We start from the raw sequence: 22,002 nt of genomic DNA on the forward strand, positions 1-22,002 counted from the left end.
ACTCTATGAACCCCATACTGAGAGAGCACTTTTCTAAACTCTGCCCTCCGTCTTTGTGTTCTCCTCATATCAGATCCAGATGGTCTCGTGCTGGGAAGAGGAGGTGACCTAAAGTTTGACTGGAAAAGAAAAAGGAGGTAACTGCGAAGAAAGAAGAAAGTGAGGGGATGTTGTTGCTGCTGCATGTAATGGAGAATGGGAGTATTTATGGGAGACTCATGTAATGTATATTGTAGCGGACATGAAAAATATAAGTGATCCTGGATTAAAAAGACGAGGCTACTATATGTCTAAATGATCTGCACTGTGATGTAGGTTAACTGCATATACGTTCTCTGTTGATACTATTTACAGTAGTGTATGTTTCCATTAGAAAGCTGCAAATCTGTAACAATCCAACTGATGTGAACATACACATTCTATAACTTTACATTTTGTATAATGTTGTAAAAGGACAAATGGCAGACTGCTTTGTACAGTGTGTTATATAACTGGAGCGCATGCAGTGATAATGCACGAACCCTGCAGGGAATCAGTGTATCATATATCATGTTAATATATGAGCTGAAGATAACATGTCAGATAGTCTCTTCCATCAAACATTTACTTTTTTAATTTTCAGCCCATAAACTGATGATAGGTGGTTGGGATATAACTGGAATATATGCTGTGTAAGTAGTATGTTTAATAACACGCAGAGCTTGTTTGACACGTTAAGCGCCGTGATTTATCTTCACTGCCAGCCTTGAATCACTGAAATTCTCTTGTCTAGTTCCATACAAAATACAGGAGTCATAAGTTATAGCAACAGAAAGAAAAAAAAGCTGAGGGCAAGTAATAATATGTTGACGATTTCACATAAAAGATGGAAAAACTTCAAATGAAGTGCTCATCAGATCTAATAATGTCTGAAACCCTCTTTTCAAGGCCAGAATCAAAGCTGGTTGCATCTGACAGGTTTTCTTTAAACTTTCTGAAGCCAATAATCCAACAACAATGCCCACTTTAATTGGGGGGTTGGCCAGGCCATGTATAAAGAGAACTGGATAAAGGGCCTGAATTGGACTCAAAAATGTGCCAGTACCCTAATTCAGCACAACCCTAACCCTAAACACAACATTTGATCCTTTTTAACAAGTACATTTTCAGTGCTGTTTTCTTAGCATTAAGCTAGCTACACGGAGACAAGTAATGCACTTGTTCAGGAGTATCTCACCAGCGCTGCTGTATACAGGGTTTTAAGGGGTTTTGGGGCATCAAAGCATCAAAGTAAAGTTATTTTGCTAGAGGTGGGAGAACTCAATAAACAGTAAATTAATTCCTATGAAAGCTGCTTAGTGGCAACAGGATTGTTTTTGCAGTCCTTGTTTTACCCTAATCAGCCAATGTTCTGTACATTGTACTGTACATTGGCTCCACAGACATTAACTGCAGACAGCTAGCAATGTACACGCTGATTATTCATTTTCCTACAGACTGCTCTGCTTTTCCTTTGGTCTCTGGACGTTCATAAATTGACATCAGAAACATTAAGGATGAATGCAAAGTTCATGTGATTCCACCTTTGCTTTCAGTTTGTGCTGCAGAATTTGCAACAATAGGCCTCCACGTATGTCTCCATTACCTTAATATGCAGTCGAGCTGCCTCAAAAATGTCCCTTAGGTTCAGTCTGAACCATTGACAGTATATACTATAATGGACAGAGCTTCCGGGTCTGTGAAGTAAAGCCATTGCATTCTATGGAATGGCCAGCAACCATTGGCAGCATTAAAACATTGGCTTGCAGTGTTATTGAGAAATTATCCAACTTTTCACTTGATTTATTAGTTCAGTAGTTTATAGTTTCTTTATGAGTTTATAGTCTCAATCTCTAGTTTCAGTCTTGATGTTCCATTAGAAAATTATGGTCCTATTTAGAGTAAACTAGACAACAAAGCAGGGTATGGTGTGGCTACCTTGTGATTGACAGGTCATTCTCAGTGAGTCCGTCCAGCTCAAAGCACCAAACTTAGATCAAACTGTCAAACTAGGCACTACGAATCAGTACAGCTCAACTCGCAGGACGTCACCTCCGTTGGCTCAGAGAAACCGTTATAGTGACCAATATAATGCCAAACGCTTTAGAACTGTACCAATGGGTGACGTCACGATAGATTCACACATGGTCTGAACACACCTTTAAAGTCAACCCAGTTTGTATCTCTGTCGGAGATGAAGAAGGTATTTTGATTGGCTAGATTTATGTGCATTTCATGGTGAACAGAGAGGCAAAGACACAAAACTTTAAAGTTGCAATTAACAACACATGAAATGCTGTGTACATAGTCATGATTCTCAGCAACAACTTTTATTGTAGAAAAACACACTCCTGGCAGACTGCATCATCTCTGACTCTGAACCTGACTGGGAAACCATGATAGCAGTGAACGCTTAACACAATGGATGGAGACCAAAAGATAATAATAAAAATAACTTTACTGACCTTTAATTTATCAGAGAAAAAATCGTTTGATGGAAGACACACAAGGCCACACTGCAAAAAAGTTTAACAGTATAACAGAGCATTCCAATTCCACCATCTTAGGTGGTGCTGCCTTAGCAATATTGTTTGGGTATTCTGACACGAAGGATACTTTATATACCACTATTATATTGTATTCCAACAAGGTAAAAACACTGCTGGTGTGTCAGATCAGTCACTAAAAGAAGGGATGTATGTTGAATTATGTAAAACAAGAATCGTTTTTGTGTAAATAATAGCTTATCTGTTTATCTGTAGGATGTCAACATCTGTTGTATGTTGCTGTATGCATATTGCATCAATATTTTTCAAAATAAAGTTAAATGAAAATAAGATATTTATATGATAGAATTGTGTTTACAGCACAGATTTTGCTCCCATGGCACATACAGTACAGTGAGGTTAAACTGAATAGGAAATTATTATATGTATAACATTTGCATATTCATAGATTCTGTAATTTCTAATGTGGTAGAAGGAGTAGATGACTAAGACAGACATTATATATAATTCAATTCAATTCAATTTTATTTGTATAGCGCCAATTCATAACAGAAGTTATCTCAGGACACTTTTCAAATAGAGCAGGTCTAGATCGAACTCTTTAACATTAATTACAGAGACCCAACAGTACCACCATGAGCAAGCACTTGGCGACAAGGGCAAGGAAAAACTGCCTGTTAAAAGGCAGAAACCTAGGACAGATCCTCCGGCTCTAGGTGGGTGGTCGTCTGTCTCGACCAGTTGGGGTGAGAGAGAGAGAGAGAGAGAGAGAGAGAGAGAGAGAGAGAGAGAGAGAGAGAGAGAGCGACAGACAGACAGACAGGTGCACAGCAACAACAGTATTGGCAATGGCAGTCAAGCAGGACCATGGCAGGAGGCTCCACCAGGATCCATGAGAACCTGCGAGACGAGATATACATACATACATACATTGTTCGAAGCACACAATTTGTATACATGTCTTAATACATGTCTGGAGTTTCCAGTGACCGTACAATAATAATAATAATAATAATAATAATAATAATAATAATAATAATGTTAATAACATTCTCTAGGGTTTTCACCACACTGCCAAGATTAGAAAAAATACAGAATACCGACAGAATTAACTCAGCACAAAAAGTTCCCTAAATAGGAAATAATCACTTGTTTTACATAAACTTATTGTAGTTACTGAGTTCACTATTTAGGTTCATTGTACAGTTTTAAATATATTGTGAAATCCACATAAAAGGTTTAGGGGCCCCTTTCTTCAGTGGGAGGATAAATTAGTTTTTGTGGTACAATACAAAATACAATAGAGCAGTCAATACAGAGCAATAGTACTCATTACATTGAAAAATACATACACCTATACTTTTTCTGGTAATTCAAACATAAGTCATACAGTTTAATAAAACTAAATTTATGTTTTTGATTGTTCCAATGACTCAGTTATAACAGTTATGAGATCCTTATACAGTACATACTAAGTCTTACATTAATGCTGATACTGGCCTCAGGTGGTCACAGTAAGTAACTACAACCAAGAGCTAGAGGTTGGAGCAGTTAGTGGGCAGCCACGGTGCAGCAGCCGTGGACCAACTGAGGCCAATGCTTTGTCTGATTGCAAACGCTGACTAGCACTGATTGTGAAACACTATTGGCCCTTATTCATATTAACTGCAACCAATATGGATTTTACTGTTGGTATTTGGTTTGTAAGATCCGTTTATCAGTTTATTGTCATAAACTGATTGGATCATGATTATGACATCCACTATGTGTTTAGTGTCATAGTTAATCACTATGACCACTGGAGGAGACCTTATCTCTATCCAGAAAGAACAAAAGTATTTAATGTAGATCATATATATATATATATATATATATAGATATAGATATAGATATAGATATAATTTCAGTAATATCAATATTGTTGTGTGATTGCAACTAATTATTATATTTTACTATGATGTAAATCTTCCCTGGAGAACTTCATTCAGGGAGTAATTGTAACCTCTCCATGGAACAAGCAGTCAGTTGTTAAACTTGGTAAAGTAAAGCCTTTTCACAAGAAAAGTGGTTGACTGATAGGAAGCCATGAGCACATATTAGCTGCATTTGATAATTTTGTAGCGTCCACTGGGAAGAGGTCAAAGGTCATTGAGGAAGATCATTCACATCCGACACCAGAGACTATCTCTGAACTGAGACAGGGGCTACCATCTCCCCCCATTTAAACCCCCCCCCATCATATACAGTATCCTGTGACTGAAGTTCCTCCTCCTAGGCCAATGACAACTCAGCCAACAGCACCACCTGCTGGAAAAGACCATAAAATATGATTAAAAGCTGCGAGGAAAGCTAATAAGTGGATCTTGAGTTAAGATTATTTTGTCAAAACTTGAGTTAATTCGTAAGTAATGTATAATTACCCTAAATGCCCTCTTTTGCTCTACAAGAAAGTACAAAGTTGCAAAAACTAATAATTTCAAGGCAACTGCGTTCATTAATTGTTTGGGTCAAAACTCAAATGTAAAAGTTTTGAATATTACTAATTAATAATTCACTTTTATTTAAAAAAAAAAATTAATCTTTAAGTTTGAAAAACAACAAAAATAATTAGAATTTTTAAAATTGTTCACAAAACATTAAAATGAAAAACTGTTACTAAATTAATATTTTAACTTTAATATGTTGCCTACTGGTGCTGATTAGTTTTTTATGTGAATACAGGATATTATAGTGTAACACAGCTTTCACAACTCTGAATATAGAACAGTAATGTTCTCTGTTGTCTGCTTCCCCGATCAAACTTTACAATACCATACCGCCCTCAGTGCTGGGGGAATGACAAATATCTCCAACAAACACTCCTCTGTAGCAGAATTCCATCTTTGAACAGAATGAACATTTTTTCATTTTTGCTCTGGGAGGACAACAATGAGCAGTCTGTTTGCCAGAATCCACCTCTGGAGGAATTCAAGAACAAATGTTTGGGATGTTTTCAAATGTGTTCACCCACTGGGTTACTCCACCCACTGCAGCACATAATACTGCAAGCAGCCAGAGAGTTCATTCAGTTACACAATATGATCTGATATTACAGTAATAATCTATACAGAGAAATGCAAAGCTGTTAAACATCAAATAATGTTAAAGAGGAGAGTTCATTCTTGCTAGTGAAGAGTCATTTGACAAGGTCCACTTAGCTCTTTTTCCAAGCTCTTAACCAAATCTCATGGTGATGTTGGCTCAGTTGTTCATGTTGGGACAATGGGTACAAAGAGTCGCTGGTAAATCCTGAGTGAAAGACATCACATGTGACAGCCTACAGTGAAACAGAGACAAGCCTGGACAAGAAAGGTAATGATCATCAGAAAATTACAACATCAGTTTGTTGGAGGAGGTCAAAGGTCATCGAGCAGGAGTCAGTGGAGGGCCAGAGAAAGATCAAGGAAGACACTCACAGACCCACTGGCCAGAGGGTCTCTGTGGGTGAAATTGCATTTCGTGTGTTCCGCCTATTTTTCAGACTGTTTACCTGCACACAACCAAAGCCCGCTCAAACATGACTGGTCCATACTCGACTACAACTGGAAATGCTTCTGATGCCAAAGTCTTGGTCAATTGCCACATATTTATGTTTACAGAGATGATGGAAAAAAGCTACTAAGGGGATTTTAAATTAAGACCATTTTGTCAGAACTTAAAGTCTTAAATAAGGATTACCAAAATGCTCTCAGCTCCAATTGCCCTACAGAGAAGTGGGACTTGGAGTGTTTCACTTCCATAATGTGACAAGACTTGTGATAGACATAAAAAAAGAATGGGGGAAAATGAAGCAGCAAGAACCACATTCATAATCCTTTGATTAAAGTAAGTTTTATATATCAAACAAAACTTCAGTGAAAATATTTTAACAAATTAGATCACACAGTGTACAGATCACAAGCAGCAAGTGATGAATTGAATGGCAACCCACACCACATGTTGACTATAGTCAATATATCAGACACACATTATTTAAAGCTACACTGAATGTCCAGTCCGTCTGTTAAACTGAATTACTCAACAGTCACACTGTCCTGAGGGAAGAGGCATCTTTAAAGCAGTCATTATCATACAGTACATTAAACATGTGCATTAGGGTGGCTGGTAATTGCAGTCAACTAGACCATTGTGTCAATAGAAGTCACTCACTACTAGTACTACCTTTTTAATAATAATAACAATAAAAATAAATACTTAAAAGTTCTTACTTTTACAGAAATGTAAGAATCATGGAAGAAAGCAAGAGTCAATAGACAATACAAGTATTTTTTTGATACCTGATGTATAGAATAAAGTTACACATCCTGCTCCAACAGCCAGTGTGCTGTAGTGATCAGAACTTACTACACACCCCGAGTGACTCTGGACTTGCCTATTTTATTGGCACTTGATTCATACAACAAAATTATACTTTAATCATAAGCTGTAATATAAAGCTTTTAGTGAGCAGGAAGACATCCCTCTGTGCTTCTACCCCTCAGGTATAATCCAATGATTTAAGTGGAATTTGTCTATCAGGGATTGTTTAGCTTTCATCCAATGACCATCTTAGCTGAGGTTTATTTAAAGCGGTGTGAAGACTCTATGGCTGGCTAGGGGAGCATCCCCAAATTAATGCTATTTATAAAGGCTCAGTCTTTAAATATTATGAGATTGAAAACATTAATTTCTAATAACTATTCTCTATGTAAAGATATAGTGGAGACATGGTGTCACACTCTCTCTGCCTGTGTTGCTATCACAGCCTCTCTGTGGTTGGTTTCCACAGCCGGTCTGCTCCAGTTGCAGCTGAGGACAGCGACTGAAACTGCTGTTTTTATGCATCAAACTCTGTGAATTCTAGGATTTATTTCCACCAAACAAAGATAGTTCTGGTGAGATTTTTTTGTTTCTGTTCAGTTTGAAGTGTGTTTTATGATTATCTGCAAGGTAAAATTACTGGTTTTGTCATAGGAGTCTGGTCTTGGTTTAGTCTGAGATGCTGGTGCTCTAGTGCGACATCTAGTGTTTGTTTCACTGCATTCATTATGTCTGTTTGGGGGCCTGATGTTGTTTTGCTCTAATGAATAAGTAGCAAGTGACTACGTCCTGACAATTTTATACATTTGTGCCCATTTCTTTGTTGGTTTTTGTCATGGATTTAGGAAGATAGCTATGTAAAATGAATGAAGTCATTTTTATTGGTAAATGGACTGTACTTATATAGCGTAACCTATAATGCGCAACACACTCACCCCTCCTCTACCTCTGAGCCACAGCCGCCCCTTTAATCCTGTTAACAACGCCCCAATTGGTTGATGGTCTCTCCAACGTTTGGAAATAGTCGTCGATGAGCACAACACCAGACCGATTTGAATTATTGAACAAATGAAAGATGTGGGTGGTAATTCCAGGCTATAAAAATTGGTCCAATGCTAAAGTCTCTATCTTCTGGAGTGGATCAAATTAAAATGCATTAGGTTAAATGCAGGTGGTTTAAAAGTGGTATAGAATAGAAATGGATTACATTTGTTTTCTTCTTTTAAAAGCAAGTTACTAGAGGTAATAAACTTGAGCCATACATCATGACAGTGAACATCAAAACTGGCTGCTGAGACAAAAAGAGATTGATACAGTATTTAGCAATTTTCCACTGCATTCATTTAATCAAACAGAATGTAAGCACTGTTTATTTAGCAGGGAGAACGCACAGTACATGGACTGTACCAGATAAAAGCCAGTTTTCAACCGCAGTCCCTGGGTGGAGGCTTTTGTTTCCACTGTTTTGGGACCTGGAGCTAAATGTGGGCAGTGCTCAGGATGTGATAATACTGTAAATGAGAGTTCCAGGTACTTTCAGGGCTCTCATTAGTGTTTGGGTCATTCAGAGGGAGCTGTAGTCAGAGGTTTGTAACCAAAAGGTGAACCAGATGATTTCTCAGTAATAAAACACACAGCTGAACCAGTGTGGAAGCAACTGCCTTAGTAGCCACACACTTCAAAATATGATGCTTAATGTATCCATCTCATATCATTTCTGGTCGTGCAGGGCTCCGTGGGGAAGTCAGCAATTAGAAACATGCAACATTCAGTTTGTATTATGTGAAAGACTTGCAGTTAAGTTCCACCATGAATAAGGTTAAAGACAATTAAAATAGCCTGAACAGGAGAAATGGGTATGGATAAAATGTAACTTACCTACCTACGTACCTTAAGTAACTTACATACATTACTTAAAATACACTCTTTACTTTTCACACAAGACATGAACAGCGGTCCTCGGGTTAAACTGTGTTTGGTTGCCCATCACCTCCATATGAGGACTGTCTCGCTCTTTATACTACCTCACGTGTCCCTGACGGTGGGTGCGTCCAGAAATGAAGCCAGAGGGATATCTACAGCATCATATTTTGAAGCAGAGGGCCAATGACCCAGCTGCAGTATGTGATGACTAGGGAGTGAGAGCAGGTTGGTAGAGCTGTCCAGGAAAATAAATAAGGATTAAATACGGAAGAAAAATAAAAGATCACAATGCGTAAAACTAAACAGTACAATGCAGTTCAGTGTGTTGTTGGAGGCCCAAGCAGTGGCCCGCAGTTGGCATATAAACCTCAGATTGGTGGTTTCACACACCTCCCAAACAGCACATAGCAATGAAATATTTGGTCCCACTGTAGTCTTTTCATGGCATATATCTGAATTACATTGGTTTGTAAAATACTGTGAAAACAAAAGGAAGTACTTCCTTGTTTTGCTTGTGGGAAGAGGCTGCAAGTTAAGATTTATCTGCCACACAGTCACCCATGTTGCTCAGGGCTGAACTGATGGAATGTGCTACTACCACACTCGGTGGAATACAAGAATTTTAGTGTATTTGACATGCAGCCGCAAACACAGTCTCTCTTTAATACCCAAAAGGGGACCATGCTACAAAAAGCTTTTGACAGTGTATCTCTGCCTCATATGTATGAATGTAATGGAGTTTTTACAGTAAAAAAAAAAAAGTCTGTAAATCTGGCAGGATGAGCGCAGCAGTTACTTGTTCCCTCTCCATTCGAGTAAACTGCTGTGAGAGTGGAAAGCTTTAGGAGTTAGCTTGCTGAAGCTACTGCATCTTCACGAGGCAGATCAACTGCTGTTGCTTAGATTCTTTACAATCAGAGTCCTCAAAAGTCTTTATCCCAGCCAGACAGCTCATCGGGAGGCTCCTCGGTGTCAGGAGGAAACATGTCAAAGTGACTGTGATCCATTGGCCCCTTCAGCTGCAGGAACAAGGAAAATCATCGTCATCATCATTACATTTTGTCGGCACAGGATCATTCACAACTTCGTCACTGGCAGATTTCCTGTCCTTAAATAAATGTAGCCACTTCAATTAGCGTAATGACAGATATGTTCAGATATATGTAATATATCATCGTGAGTCAGTGCACTTTGTACCGTATGTGAACACTCATCCTCATGAGTTCCAAATATTTGGAGGTCCAATGTGCATTTTCACTTTCATTCCATATGCTTCGACCTTTCTTCATTATCATTTTTTATATTAAAGTTTTTCATTTAATTGTGTTGCAAATAATTTCCTGATCACGCCAGTACTCTCCAAAGTGGAGATTAAAAACACTCACATTCTGAGTTCTGCATGTATGATGGTATGTAGGACCACCCAGAAGTTAGCATTGCCCTGGTTCCTTCGACAAAAAGCCATTGGGATTGTTCCATTGGATTTACATTTTTTGTTCAGCAAGATAATCTTCACAATGAACACCACTTTTATGGTTTTTGTAGCATAAATGTGATCGCCAGAAGGAAAAAGCCAACGTTAGACTATAAATGAACTACACCGCAGTCAAATAAATCACCGGTGAGATTTAGCCACTAAGTAGTAACTCTTTTAAGACAGAAGTTTCAAAATTAGGTCGTAGAACAAAATGTGAAAATCTCTTAAGCCTGTGTTAACCACAGACCATATTGCAGACATCTAACCAAAAACACATTTAAAAAAAAAAAAAAAACCATTGAGTTTGGCATCATTTCCTGGTTGTAGGACTCATTGCTGCAGTACTCTATTAAACTGAAATGTTTTTACAGATGTGTTGTGTGACTGTGCTTGTTCACTATTAGGAAACAGAGATCAGTCTCACCTCTCTCCTCAGTGGAGAAAGCAGCTTGTGATGCCTTAAACCTTCCCAGTTGAAGCCTTGGAACCACCTACAAAGCAAGCAAATCTCACAGTTGGATTCCCATTGTTATCTGTAAAAAGTAACCTTCAACCACATCACTGTTGGGTTTCAGAACAGTTTTATTATTGCAAATAGAAATCACATAGAGCCTCTGCTAGTTTGAACAAATCTTAGTAATTAGCCAGTTGATCAGTTGTATGCCTTTGTTTTCATATTGTCTTTTTTAGTCATTCATTGACGTGGCAAAAGTGTGGTATTTTCATGGCAAGGTGGGGCATGTTCAAATGTTACCACTGTACAAATCCATCAGAAGAAAACTGTAGCATTTTACAACTTTGCAGAACACAGATTTCAGGTGAACAATTTGTAGGATGTTCCTAACACTTCATATTAATTTACTGGTGTTGGGGAATATTTCTGTGTTCCTGTCACATCCCATTCTCATCACATCCTGAACATTTTCTTCTTATCTGACCTTGACTCATATCAGCACAAGCTGTTCCCCGCTCATCCCTGTCTTGTTAAGACTAGCTCATTGCATTATGTTTCTGTTTGATGGACTTTGCCATCGCTGTGTGAATGTGTGTGAAAGGGTGAATGTGGCACGTAGTGTAAAAAGAGATTTGAGTGGTCGGAAGACTAGAAAGGCGCTATACAAGTACAGGTCCATTTACCATTACCAAGCTTTAGAGCTCAATTCTGATTTATTACTCAGATCTTTGTTTGTCTGTTTAAGTTATTTTTAAAATGTAGCCCATATCAGATTCTGGTGTGAACAGGTCACAGTTACCTGAATGACAAAAGTTACACCGAGTTTGCATTGCAAAAAATCAGACCTGTATCTGATTTGGTCCACAGATAAAAGTGGTATGGAAAAGACCTGATTCCATGTTTAATGAAAAAATCAGATCAGATGAGCAAAATTAGGATCAAAACTTTTAATGTCACAAATGTCAAGCAGGAACCCAAATGTAGACTCGGAGGAAGAACAGTTGCAGTGGGATGAATTAATGAAAGAGTACCAATACACAAAAATGCCTAGGGTATGGTCAGGCAGGCACAGGTCAAAACCAGGGGCCTCATTTATAAAAATGTTCTTAGGTTTATACTTGAACTTAGTCTTAAAATAATTTCCGATTGCTTACGTTTGATTCATAAAAAGATACTCAGCATTAAAAACCTTGTTTATGCAGGTCCTATGAAGCCCATTTGTAACTTACAACTCTGATCTATAAATCTCAAAGTAAGCAACAGCTCCAACTGCAAAACGCCGACATAACCAGCAAGAACATAATTTACGTCAAGTCTAGACATTGATGAGCATTTTTGTTAAAGTAATATATCAGAAAATGCTGAAACTAATACTTACCAATCATTATCAATCTTTTTATAAATGAGATTAGCTAGATATGTATTGTTCATCTCTCTTTTATAAACATGCAGTCACAAGACTGTCTAAGTCTAGGCTATTTCCATAAAATGGCCTAGAAAGTGTTCCTCCTACCATCAAATGTTTTGTCACTTTTTTTGTTTTGTCACTTTGTCACAATACACAACAATATATTCTATAATTGTATGTAATATTTTGTACTAATTTACACATAATCTAAAAATGTCCAAAAGAAATGAAGACTGATCATTTGGAAAGTAAACTTACTTGTGTTTCTTGATGTCAATGATGCCGTTCTTTTTATTTCCCAACCTCTCTACTGGGTTTAGCCTGAGATGAAAAGAAAGAGATGGTTAATTGGTTTAATAACCCTGTGGATGTTCTGTTCAAAAAGAAATGGTTAAGGAAATTTAACAAGGACACTCACTTGATTGAATTACAACACATGGCTTAATAAACCCAGCAGCATCATTGTCCAAACACAATGAGCTGCTGCCACATTTGTGACAAATGTGTGATGAATGTGGATGGGATCCACGTCACTGTGGCAGTTTTTCTTTGCTCTGGTGTAACAAGACTACAACAATCAACCGGTCATCATTCTAAGTGACAGTGCCTGGTCTACTCCACACCACAAAAATCACATAGTGATTCACTGATTATTTGTTTAAATGAAAAGTGACTGAGCAGTATTATCCTCTCATCTGATCGTGGTCCATGATTCACCGTACTTGCAGAGTCTCCTGATGAGGTCATCCGGACGCTTGCCTATCTTCTTGGGGAAGTCCACCTTCTCAATGCCATGGAGGACCATGGTGTAAATCTTTATGGGATCTGAGCCAGCAAAGGGTGGGCTGCAAGAAAAACAGGTTCTCAGATTCTTCATATAGTTTACAGAGTATTACACCATTTCAACTGTTCTGATCTGTCTGTAGATTTTTACCAGATTATCTATAGTATATGTGACAATTCATGTTTCAGATTGTTGTGCATAAACCTAACCGAACCTTAACCACATTGGTCTAATATCAGAAAACGTCTGCCAAATCTTAACTAATTAGCTGCTGAAATGATACAAATACTCAAATAATAAACCAAGAATCCAGACTACACTGTTCAAAGGATGAGTTCACCATTTTGGGAAATATGTTTATTTGTTTTCTGTCTGCAAAAAGGATTTGAAGATCAATACCTACATGCTTTCTCTGGGTGAGATTATCTGCCGTCATTGATTTAGTTTATCTGCTATGCTGATGACACTCAATTGTACCTTCACGTCAAACCTTCTACTTAACTCTCGGTGTCATCAAACATGCACAAACTTCATAACAAAACAAAACACATGGTTGTGGCATCCAAGACTCTCCAGATGAGTTTGCTTTAAGGTTTTCTTCTCTAAGAAGTGAAAACAGTACACGGTTCTATTTTACTGACTTACTTGCCAGTGAGAAGTTCAAATATGAGGATTCCCAAGGACCAGCAATCAGCTCCAAAGTCATGGCCTTTGTTCATGATGACCTCTGGGGCCACATACTCGGGAGTCCCACAGAATGTCCAGGTCTTCTTTCCGAGGCCGATCTTTTTGGCAAAGCCAAAGTCTGCCTAAGGAAATATGCAGGAATTCGGAATATATAATAACTTATGCAGATACAGAATGATTAGTGTTCAATAACACAGGAACATCAGGAGGAAGACTCTGTGTGCCAAAGTGCAAATCAAACAGACTGAAGTTATCGTTCGTCCCGACTTGTATCAAGCTGCTGAACTTTAATACTTAATCATAGGGCAATGTATAATAAACAAACCAGCACCGTAGCACTTTAATTCTTAGTTTCTTACAGTCTCCTTTTAAGCTGCTATATTGTCAGTGTTAAAATGTATAGTGTAAGGCTGCTCAATTAATCGAAATTTTATCATGATTACGATTTTGGGGCCAAACGATCTCAAAACTAATAAAATCGGGGGGAAACGATTTTTGTTTAATTTTCTGTTGTGCAACGTTGTATACAGTCTGCGTATTTCGCGCATGCATATTTCCATCCCTCCCCCACAGCATGCACTGCACGAGTCATGCGCTCGGTATACTCACCGTTCCCGACCTGTCGCGCCACAATGTGAAGTCATGGGAACGCCGTAACTATTTATACTTGCGCTGGTGGTCGCGACACTAGTTGCAGTCTTCTCCTGTCACGTTGTTTTCGCTTGAACAGGTAACACGGAGACTTACAAATGTTTATGGGGAAAGGAAAGTGTAACTGAGGACTTCCTTGCAAAGTGTTTTTGACAAATGTCCAATAAATGCAGCATGTTTCTGAAGTTTAAAAAAATAATCGTTTTAATTATCATGATTTCAATTTTGACCCAAATAATTGTGATTATGATTTTTTCCATAATCGAACAGCCCTAGTATAGTGTCTTTCATGTTTTAAGATGTTTCATGTTGATTTTGGGATGGGTTTCGGATGTGTGTCTGTTGTTAATGTATTTTTGTTTCTGTGAAGCAACAAATTGTAGCACTGTGCCCAAGACAAATTTCCTCTCGGGGACAATAAAATTTATTCTATTCCATTCTAATAAGGATTGACCGGGGCAAGTTAAATGTTATATCGGGCTGGTAAATCTAGCAACTCCCTTGCCTGAACGGCCATGTGGTGTTTTGTTTTTTTCCAGAGCTGATAAGTAGCTAAGGAGTGAGCCATCTTGCTTCTGGTGATAGTTGCATATGCACAGTATTGATTGGGCACTTATGAGAAAATGGTGGCGCATAAGGACAAGGTTTAGTACAAGCAAGCATTTCACTATCCTGAAAACATGAGTTTACTTTGGTGGCATTAGAGGCTGTGAGAGAACCTCCAACTATGTATTTCGCTGTTTGCTGCAAATTTGATAGGAAGGCGGATAAAACGGTCATTTTTTAAAAATGTTTTTCTGAAAGAGTGCCATAACAGCTGACAGCATCTTGCTTGCATGGTGGCTAAAATAAAAATTGACTTCAGTAGAATTTAGATGCGCTTGACTGACCAAGCAAGTGAAAAACAACTTTAACATTGAACCCCGAAAACTCTTTAAAGGACATCACTAACAGAAATTTAGACAAGCGGCTTACCATTTTCACATAGCCCTCAGCATCCAGTAAAAGGTTTTCAGGTTTCAAGTCTCTGTAGATGATGCCCATTGTGTGGAGGTAGTCAAAGGCCTCTAAGACACAACCAGTACAGAACCTGGCTGTGGGATCATCAAAATAACTCCTGGTACGAAAAGACCAACAAATGAATGGCATCACACCCAGAACAGACTATTGGTCAGATTTAGGAAAGTTGTGACCTTGGTTGATTTTTTGAATGATTATAATTATTATTATTGTTATTGGAAAATTGCCTTTATCAGACATCAATAGCAAAGAGCAGGAAACAAGGTCCCCTGACAGATTCAAGGTTATAGGCCTACAGGTATTTGTTTGGAGTCTCTGAGGCAGGAGGAAAAAGCACATGGTTACTTTGTAGAGTTTTTATATTTTTACAGTAATTTTCAAATGATCTGATGGTTTGAAGAACAATTAAACAACTAGAGAGGGCAGTGAAAAGCTGCTTTTCAGCCTGTTCTTCAGTTACTCTTTAAATATCAATGTTTCCATTTGTAGTTATAAATGTAGCAAAAGGACCTACACTCACATGTCCCGCAGCACAGTCCACAGCTCTCCACCAAGACACACCTCTAGCAGCATGTAGACAAACTTATCATCCCGAAATGTTCGGTATAACCTGAAATATATGCACACATAGTGAAGAGAGTCTGTATTAACTACTGTGTTGCATTGAAAACAGAAATAAACCCACTGGTATAGTAAAAATAACAAAAGCAGGGGTTTCCCAGAATAACTATGTCTATGGCTATGTCAAAACTATGCATCTACAGCAGATATATAACTTGAAGTGCTGTAATCATAAGGCATCATAATGGGCTGTTCAGAGCTTTTGAGGTGGCCTAACGACCCAAGTTGGACGTAACTTTGGCTGTTGTTAAACATAGATTTGCATGCAGTCAAACTGTATCTCCAGCTCGGACAGGCTTGATGGTGGTTTAGTCGAGTTAGATTGCAGCTCATTTCTGATATAGCCACCAAGTTTAATTGACAAGTCAAATACTTTTTGGGAGTAGCTGATGACTAATGCATGCTTTATATACCCTAAACAAAACATAAATTAAAAACTGAACTTTAAGTACATCCCCTAAATATAAATAATGATAGTGCCTGGTAGTATGGTGCACGTTGGGGGTGCAAGTCTAAAAGAAACGGCACCCACAACATGCCAGTGATACCCTCCTATTGGCCTGTAATGGACTACCAAAAATGTGAAGCATTGCAGGTTACAACTGCTATTGCTGCAGTTCTTTAAAAGACATTTGATACAGGCAACCTCTCTTTGCCACTCATGAATCAGAATTCTTAGATTTAATTGAACACTAAGACCCCATAAAAACTTCTGATAAACTAATGAAGAAACTGATGGTAGGAGGATTGTGAAATAAATGGGTGAGTGAACATTTTGGCTGAACTTTTCTCTTGTATCTCTGAATGGCTGCTTGCACAAGGCCTTTTTTTTTTTTTTAAAGTCCTAGTCCAGATAAATCTCAGTGCAGTGGTCACCAGCATTCTCGGACCAGGTTCCTTAGCAACTCCACTGACAAACCAACAAACTGACCAGCCCCCATTTTATCTTCTTCAGAGGGAACAAAGGGGTTTGTGGCAGAATGTTCTCTTTGCTATCTTACTGATTCTGTAACCTCTTTTATTCAACATCTAAATACTTCCACTAGCTCAGATTACAAAAAACAATGGAATATCTGAACATTGTCTTATAATAATGTGGTTGCTTTAGAAATAACACCCTGCTCTTTGTGAAACCTGAATGTGTAATGTTGTGTGTGGCCCACACCTGATGATAAAAGCTGAGTTTGTTTGCTGAAGGATGTTTTTCTCAGAGTAGATGTGCTCCTGCTGTCTGGTGTCCACAATATGCTTCTTCTTAATGCACTTCAGAGCAAACGTTATGTCCTCATCCTTCAGCTTTACCTGAAGAACAACAGAGAGGAGCGAAGAGGTAATGTATATCACAGCTAAACATTACAAAAAACACCAACAGCTGAGCACTGACTGAATCTGTGTATCCTGCAAATTTAAGACAAACCAAATGTTTACTCTCTAGGGGAATCTCAAGCTCCTCTCATCATTTTCTACAGTGGCTTAAAAGCTAGATGTCGTTTGAATGTTTGTCCTTGTGTTCCATGACAAAGATTTGATTTTAAAAAGGGGCACTATAACTATCTTATCAGTCAATTTACTTGTTATGAGGAGCACTACACAGCCTGTGAAAACAGTTTTTAAATTGTCTGCGAGGATGGCAAGAAAGCATCAATCATGAGCCCCAGCCTGTCTGACTCATAGTAAAGCTTGGCCTTGCAGTCAGAAATCACTTTGTTATTAGGGATGGGATGATATGCAAGATTATTGTGCATCATGATAAAAAACACTTGTATCGTGGTGAATTCCCATTATCGTGATAATCTGGAATTATTGGAGCACATTAGAGAAGCTCTGCTCCTGTGGCGACCAGCAGCAGGTGTGTTTGTGTGCATTTTCGTTGTCTTAAATTGTTTACTTTGCCTTGTTTTTTGTGTGCACGCTACCATCTATGACTGTTTAGGAAAGGTTTCATCATGGAAATAAGTTTCGTATTTTTTCTATGGTTTTTATGGCTCTATTATGCCAAGAGCGTCCAACCTCAACCACGCCACCCAGCAAGTCAATACTCTCGGAGTTCTTGCCATGCTACGGGACAACCCGAACTGTGTTGACATGTATATGGATCCTTTTTCATTAAAAGATTTAAACACTGAGATCTCTAGGCACAAGTCAGGATTGGAATAGAAAGTACATCGCTAAGGCGAGGAAACAAGGGAGAAGAGGAGGAGTCCGTGTCACACTAAAAAAAACAGAAGTTGCGGTGCATTTCACTTCCCTCTGTAATTCAGATGTGACTCACATTTTCAGTCACTCAGAAACAAGACTGACGAGCTGCTGGCAAACAGTAGTTCCACAAATACAGAGATTCGGATGCATCATGGCTTTTAGTGAGACATGGCTCATGTCTTCAATAAATATCATGTCATCGATAAAAACTAATAAATTCTGATGCAGTCTGTAAGAAGCAAAGCGTGTACTTAATGTGGAAAATTATGTCCCTGTTCTGTTCTTACTTTTTCTGTGATTGCTTGGTACAGTAACCTGAACATAAAGGATAAAAACCACCTGAACCACATTGTTAAGGTTGCTGGGAAGGTGATAGGTGTCCATCAGACCTCCCTGATGGCTATCTTTGACCATCAGAATCTCCACAAGGCCAGGTCCATACTGGACTGTACAAACCACCCCCTTCACCTTGAGTTTGAAATTCTTCCCTCAGGTCGTAGACTTAGAGTACTAATGTTGTGCAATATGAGTAAAAACTCCTTTATTCCTTCTGCAATATCCCTGCTTAATTTGCAAATGTAATTTTAAATGTTCTTAACATTTAATTTGCACCTGAAATTTTAAAATCCTATTTTTGCATGAAACATGTCTTTTTTTTTTTTTTTGACCCTGACTGCTAATCAAGTTTTCCATTTGGGATAGAAAAGGTAACTGAACAGAACAAAAACAGGTAGGAAAGTCCTATCAATAATTGGTAATGGTAAATGGACCTGTACTTGTATAGCGCCTTTCTAGTCTTCCGACCACTCAAAGCGCTTTTACACTACATGCCACATTCACCCTTTCACACACATTCACTACTCAGTGATGGTAAAGCCCATCCAACAGAAACTTACTCATTCACACACTGATGCATGGCATCGGGAGCAATTTGGGGTTCAGTATCTTGCTCAAGGATACTTCGACACCAGCACCAAGAGCCGGGGATCAAACCAACAGCCTTCTAATTAGGGGACGACCCGCTCTGCCTCTGCACCACAGCCGCCCCACCAATAGTGAGAGGCATCCGTGGCTCCTGGCAACCCGACTGCTTTTGTTCTGTACCAGAGGGTTTAATTTACTTGAAAAGGGGTTTACTAGGGGTGGGCGATATGGGCAAAAAATAATCTCGTTATTTTTTAGGATTTTGGCGATAACGATAATCAGTCGATATCCTTTAAAATGTGATTGGAATTGTCTGAGTTAGGGCTTGTGTCCACCAAACGTGGTTTTAGCACTGAGAGCGCTCAAAAACTCATTTTCCGAGCGCCCAGCGGTGTTAAAAGTTGAACAGATTCCAACTTGAAGCGATCTGAGCGCTGTGCTGAAAAAGTATTTTTGAAACTAAACCATTTCGATGCCAGAGAGGTAGACCCACATCTCGGCACTAAATCATCTGAAGTACCGGTAGCTTCAGGGACTGGAGGTGTTTGCATTTTCTCTCTATCATCACAACGCGCTGCTAAACTGTTGCAAGGAGGATGCAAGCGAGAGGTCATGTGATCACGTCATGTGATCACGTAGGCCCACTAATTGTGTGACTGAATCCTGCCATGCTCTAGAGAGCGTTGCTGCACCGTGTATTAAGTGGATGTGAGGAGTTTCCACGTGCGTTTCAATATTTTTGACGAAGTAATTTAAATACTCGATAATGGAAATTTGCACATTGTCAAAACAACAATGACGATATTATCGCAAATGATATATATCGCCCACCTCTAGATCTTACACAGTAGGTATGATGGGTTACAGGTCACTTTTCACTGATCAGTTGTTGGCCAGACAAACATATGAGCAGTAAATGAAATCCAGCCTAAAGCCAGTGAAAAGGGGAACTGAGTAATGAAAGGTGATTGTGTGATTGAGTGTGTTACTGCAGCTCACCAGCTCCACTCTTCCAAATCCTCCCATGCCCAGTGTAGCTATGACCTCGAGCTCCTGGAAAGGTTGGTTGGGAGGCAGGAGAGCAATCCTCTCCCTCAGCCTCCTTAGCTCATGGGCCTCTGCAGAGTCAATCTGAGGTGAGTGGGGCCTGAGAGAGGGGTAACATGGGACATATGATTGGGCCCTTTGATCACCTTTGGGTCCTTGCTTTTTGGCCAAGAGTGACTCAATTTCAAACTAAACTTCAGATAAGCTTATCACCACTAAAACTGGAAATGGAGAAATGACATTATCCCTTGATGGCATAATCCATTTACCGAGAGGCTTAATAAACATGTACAGTTGTGCTCATAAGTTTACATACCCTGGCAGAATTTAAGATTTCTTGGCAATTTTTCAGAGAATATGAATGATAACAGAAAAACTTTTCTTTAATTCATGAATGGACCAGGAAGCAGAGCTGCTGTCTTACACACTCCTCTGCGCTTTCTTTAGAACAGTCACCCACCCAAAACCCCATAGAGACTGTGTCTGTCCCCCGACCACCTAAATTATTTAAAGAAATAAAAACAAGAGGAGTTCAACATAAAAATCTAATAAAAATTAAAACCAACTCCTCAGTAGCACAAAATAAGAGAATGAAATGTGGGCTGTTAAATATCAGGTCTCTGTCCTCTAAAGCTGTTCTAGTGAATGAATTAATATCAGATTATGATATTGATTTACTTTGTCTTACTGAGACCTGGTTGTCCCACGATGAGTATGTTAGCCTAAATGAATCCACACCCCCCAGTCATATTAATACTCACATTCCTCGAGGCACAGGCCGAGGAGGTGGAGTAGCAGCTATATATGATTCGAGCGTTTTAATGGACCCTAAACCTAAACTAAATTATAATTCATTTGAAAGCCTTGTTCTTAGTCTTTCTCACCCAAACTGGAAAACACTGCAGCCAGTTCTATTTGTTATAGTGTACCGCGCTCCTGGACCGTACTCTGATTTTATATCTGAATTTTCAGAGTTTCTATCAAGCTTAGTCCTTAAATCAGATAAAGTAATTATTGTAGGTGATTTTAATATTCATGTGGATGTTGACAATGACAGCCTTAGTAATGCATTTATATCATTAATAGACTCAATTGGCTTCTGTCAGAGTGTAAATAAACCAACTCATTGTTTTAATCACACTCTTGACCTTGTTTTATCATATGGCATTGATATTGAACATTTAATAGTCTTCCCACATAATCCTTTCCTATCTGACCATTATTTAGTAACTTTTGAATTCATACTATTAGATTATAAGCCATTAGGCAAAACTTCCTACAGCAGATGTCTATCTGACAGTGCTGTAGCTAAATTTAAGGAGGAGATTCCTTCAGTGTTCAATTCAATGCCATGTCTGAATTTAACAGAGTCCTATAACAACTTTAGTCCCTCTGAAATTGATAATCTTGTCGATAGTGCTACAGGCTCACTACGATCAACATTAGACTCTATCGCTCCTATAAAAAGGAAATTATTAAAACATAGGAGACTAGCACCTTGGTATAACCACCAAACCCGCCAGTTAAAGCAAATAGCTAGGAAATCTGAAAGGAAATGGCGCTCTTCCAAATTATCAGAATATCGCTCAAATTGGCAAGATGATCTTAAGATTTATAGAAAGGCCCTCCGTAATGCCAGAGGAGCCTATTACTCAGCACTAATAGAAGAAAATAAGAACAACCCTAGGTTCCTCTTCAGCACTGTAGCCAGGCTGACAGAGAGTCACAGCTCTATCGAGCCACATATCCCCATAAACTTAAGTAGCAATGACTTCATGAGCTTCTTCTATAATAAAATTATTACTATTAGAGAAAAAATTAATCACCAACTGCCATCAACAGTTATCAGTGGCTCTCCAAGTTCAGGGACTTCTGTCAATGTAAACTTAGATGTATATTTAGACTGTTTTTCTGCTATCGATCTTCATCAGTTAACTTCAATAA

At 38.6% G+C, this 22,002-nt stretch overlaps 2 protein-coding genes and 2 long non-coding RNA genes across 12 annotated transcripts in view; 2 read left to right on the forward strand and 2 right to left on the reverse strand.

Annotated features, from left to right (window-relative positions):
- si:ch211-250c4.3 (uncharacterized protein LOC100535981 homolog) overlaps window positions 1-2,855 on the forward strand; it is a 42,665-nt gene extending 39,810 nt beyond the window's left edge. For all 3 annotated transcript variants that reach the window (XM_051423916.1, XM_051423923.1, XM_051423926.1), the window contains one exon: window positions 74-2,855. The gene's annotated coding sequence lies outside the window, so the exon portion shown is untranslated. The remainder of the gene's footprint in view (window positions 1-73) is intronic.
- The window catches only part of LOC127377137 (uncharacterized), a 417,826-nt gene that overhangs the window by 52,829 nt on the left and 342,995 nt on the right, over window positions 1-22,002 (forward strand). The window lies entirely within an intron of this gene.
- Window positions 3,033-22,002, reverse strand: part of LOC127377142 (uncharacterized) — a 42,488-nt gene continuing 23,518 nt past the window's right edge. The window contains exon 2 of the long non-coding RNA XR_007887635.1: window positions 3,033-3,217. This is a non-coding gene — a long non-coding RNA (uncharacterized LOC127377142). The remainder of the gene's footprint in view (window positions 3,218-22,002) is intronic.
- LOC127376364 (cGMP-dependent protein kinase 2) overlaps window positions 6,377-22,002 on the reverse strand; it is a 44,779-nt gene continuing 29,153 nt past the window's right edge. For all 7 annotated transcript variants that reach the window (XM_051423189.1, XM_051423222.1, XM_051423196.1 and 4 more), the window contains 9 exons: window positions 20,011-20,158; window positions 17,054-17,190; window positions 15,788-15,877; window positions 15,223-15,364; window positions 13,555-13,718; window positions 12,848-12,970; window positions 12,384-12,446; window positions 10,688-10,754; window positions 6,377-9,805 (listed from right to left, as the gene is read on the reverse strand). In XM_051423189.1, coding sequence (XP_051279149.1) covers window positions 9,710-9,805; window positions 10,688-10,754; window positions 12,384-12,446; window positions 12,848-12,970; window positions 13,555-13,718; window positions 15,223-15,364; window positions 15,788-15,877; window positions 17,054-17,190; window positions 20,011-20,158 — 1,030 coding nt within the window. In that variant the 3' untranslated portion in view covers window positions 6,377-9,709. The remainder of the gene's footprint in view (window positions 9,806-10,687; window positions 10,755-12,383; window positions 12,447-12,847; window positions 12,971-13,554; window positions 13,719-15,222; window positions 15,365-15,787; window positions 15,878-17,053; window positions 17,191-20,010; window positions 20,159-22,002) is intronic.

Source organism: Dicentrarchus labrax, unplaced genomic scaffold, assembly GCF_905237075.1.
Source record: "Dicentrarchus labrax unplaced genomic scaffold, dlabrax2021, whole genome shotgun sequence".
NCBI classification, from domain to species: domain Eukaryota; kingdom Metazoa; phylum Chordata; class Actinopteri; family Moronidae; genus Dicentrarchus; species Dicentrarchus labrax.